General features: G+C 41.9%; 1 protein-coding gene across 3 annotated transcripts; it reads right to left on the reverse strand.

Moving 5' to 3' along the window:
* LOC125770633 (uncharacterized) lies at positions 1 to 2,707 on the reverse strand. Of its 3 annotated transcripts, none has more exons than XM_049440521.1 (5): positions 2,500 to 2,707; positions 2,232 to 2,398; positions 2,019 to 2,152; positions 1,809 to 1,932; positions 1 to 1,704 (listed from the first exon to the last, which is right to left on the reverse strand). In XM_049440521.1, exons 2-5 carry the CDS (start codon positions 2,382 to 2,384, stop codon positions 892 to 894), a joined length of 1,224 nt encoding a protein of 407 aa, XP_049296478.1. In that variant the 5' UTR covers positions 2,385 to 2,398; positions 2,500 to 2,707; the 3' UTR covers positions 1 to 891. The 3 variants fall into 3 exon arrangements, with proteins under 3 accessions (XP_049296478.1, XP_049296467.1, XP_049296457.1); XM_049440510.1 differs by having other exon boundaries at positions 2,476 to 2,707; XM_049440500.1 differs by having other exon boundaries at positions 2,232 to 2,707.
* Between the last annotated feature and the right edge of the window lie 606 nt (positions 2,708 to 3,313).

Consider the following 3,313-nt stretch of genomic DNA (forward strand, 5'->3'; position numbering starts at 1 on the left):
ACATTAGAAAATTATCCATTTTCTACGTATGAGTAACGAGACAAAACAAAAAAAACACCTATGGATAATAAAGTCGAACAATATAAAACTACAAAATAAACTAATTACGTGACTAGTTTTACTTTATTTTGATTTTCTTTTTTTTCTTTCTTTTTTCTATTTAAATCTGCTCAGCGCGATTTGCGTGAATTATTTCACACGAAAACTATTCCGCCTAAAAGTATGCAATTTTCAAAACACTCGCATCGGCTCGCGCGTGCTCTTTTTTGTTTGCCTGTAAGCAAACCGGTTTTTACGATTTTGAAGCTATTTTTGATATAAAAAAATAATTTTAATTTTATACATAACAATGGAATAGATTATGATCCGTATTATATTTGTTTGGTATATTTTTTATTGTTATTCACACCCCCAATTCGATAGTTTTATTGTCGCGTAACCTCAAACAACAAAGGGGCTATTTTTATAGGCGCGCATCAGTTACACAATTTTTTATGTTGCTCGTCAAACTTGAATGTTTTTTTATGTAATAGATGATAATGTCAAGTGTAAATTTATGCATAATCATAAAAAAAATCGCAACGTAAAACCCAATGACCGTTCCCCCTCACAATCTTCGTTAAGTTTTTCCAAAGCTATAAAACGAAAAATCGTCAAATACGATATTTGATTATTTGTAGCTTTCTGCGGTGTTTTTTTTGGAAGCAAAATTTCCTTTTTGGCGGAGATATAGTTTTTTATTGTTTATTTTCGATGCCCAAATCGGTTTTTCGGTCAATAGTGTTAACGCGTCTATTGAAGGGTTAAAAGTGCGATAAAAAGGGTTTTTTGTTTTTAGGGCAACAAAATGGTTGCGTAAAGAAAAAAGGGGAGAACTTTATGTTTGCTGTATTACTTGCCACCAAGAAGGATACGGGCGTAATTGTATGCGAGCGTGTCCGAGCGGCCCCAGGTCCCATTAGCCATCAGCCGGTGCCAGTAGCGATTTATGTGGTACGGGTAAACGATACGCAAATGGCACAGTAAACCCAAGCTGACGGTGTACAGCAGTATGGAAATGGGCACTTCACTGTCCAGCCAACGGACGGTGCCACATTTGGTGAATCGTGCCGAGCGCATGTACACTAGCCAGCCGAGCTCCGCCAGCTCCGTGATGGAGAAAGTAAAGAGCAAATAGTTCGGAAAGCAATAATAAGCCAAACCGGCGCATAAGCCACCAATCGCGCTGCGAACGATGGCCGAAGGTCGTTTGGCCGATGGTCGCGTTGCCAGCGTACAGTTCGCGATTTCGTAGATGGATTTGTAGCACGTTATAAACCCGAACAGGCCCAAATCGAAGCGCGTCAGCACGAGATGGCCGAGCCCGATCGGATCGGTCAGGAGCATCGGCATGCGGGGAAGGAAATTCTTCACCAAGCTTACCGCGAGCGCAATGTACACCGAGCGCATCATGGCCGTGATGATATGCTGCTGACAGTTGGTCGGTGACGGTTTGGGAGCTTCCGCATCCTGCGGTACATGCCGCACGGCGCAGTGACCATCCGGATAGGTGCAAGCGAACCAGAACCGTTCCAGCTGCAAACACTGCCGTGCCGCCATGATGCCCGCACTGAGCAGCGCGAAAATGGCGGTCGCATGGAGTCGAGAGTTGCGAAGGTAAGTGACTGCTGGACTGCGCGCACGTCTTATAAGAAACTCGATGTACTGCACGGCAAGGGTGCGGAATAGCGAGATAGAACAATGTAGTATCGTTGCTTGGGGGTATGGTTGCTGCAGCGCGTTACCGAGCGTTACCGAGCGTTACCTACCATGTTGAACAAACCGATACCCTGGGCTCGGACGATGTGCCTCGGTAGATACTTCGCCGTCAAACCGCCTGCTAGTGAAGGTATCAGCACAAACCAGGCCGCCGGAAACCGACCCATACACTTGCTGCGTGAAACGGGAAAAACACAAAATTAAACTCAATGAGCAGTCAGCTTTGTGCACAGATCGCACAACGGCAAGGAGAAACTTACTAGAACAGACAGAAGGCCAAGAAGCTACCGCCTGTCATTGGTAAGCCGGCCAAAATGCATCGCGCGTACTGCCGTAGAAAGTTTCGCCACACTTCCGGATCATTCCATTGCCGCACGCGGAACAGCATCGGAGTCTGTAATTGGATGGTGGTTCGTTTAATCACAATAGCAACGAAAAAAAAAACAACAGCAAAACAACACTTCATACTGTACCACAACAGCTGGCAGATAGTGGCGTATACCTCCAAGCACACCCTCCACGAAGAACGTACACCAGGCGGCGCCACAACTTTGATCGGGATGCAACACATCACGGCACGTTTTGTCGACCGTTACCAGCCGAAAATGTTTACTCAACTGACCCATTCTAATGACACTTGCTAGGCGGAAAAACAAAACATAGATTTAACGATAAAAGACACCACCGAAAAAACCCCGAAACTACCCCCTTTTTTACCCGATAGGGTGAACCAACTTATACCAGGAAGTGTGCGGAAGAAGAAAAAATAAAAAGAACGGTCCGTAAAGCAAGGTGAAACTTTCTAGAATAAATTGACTAATAAAGCTGCACACAGCACACGTAACGGACGTGTGGCACAAGACACAAAAAGGAAGGTTGACGAATGGGTCAGTCTGGTCGCAGCCAAGGCAAAATCCGATGGTTTCGCGTAAACACAGTGTAGAACGTTTTTGGAGCAACACAGTTTCCTTGTGTTGACACGTTTGAAAATTTAATTTAAATTAAAAAAAACACATTAATTGTGTTTATTTATGTTTAAATAATTACTTACTTTTGAATGCGTTTTAGAAAAAAAAAGCTTCAAATTTCATCCCATTAGGGTAAGTGTACCAATTGTTGTGCTAGCACCAATTGTTGTGCTATCGTTGGAAAAATGGATAATGTGAAAAAACCAGGATGATTTGCAGTCCCAAAAAAATTTCTTCACATAAGTTAACAGATTTCCTTATTTTCCCATACGTTTCATTAATTTCATAAGCTTATTTTTCGAAAAATCACGATTTTTAGTTTTGCTGTCAAAAAATCTGCAATATCTTAACGATTGTCTAAAACATGACCATTTTTTTGTTTTCAATTTTTAATGAAACTACAGCCCAAAATCGACATCAAAAAATTTTAAAAACTAGTTTATGGCTCACTTAAGCTAGAACCACAACGTTTTTGATAATTAAATGATACGAAATACATTATTTATCGTATTTAAAAATAGCACAACAATTGGTGTATGGAAAACCGGAATGCACCAATTGTTGTGCTATTTTCATGTTGGTTGTTT

The sequence above is a fragment of the Anopheles funestus genome, chromosome X (assembly GCF_943734845.2).
Source record: "Anopheles funestus chromosome X, idAnoFuneDA-416_04, whole genome shotgun sequence".
NCBI lineage: Eukaryota > Metazoa > Arthropoda > Insecta > Diptera > Culicidae > Anopheles > Anopheles funestus.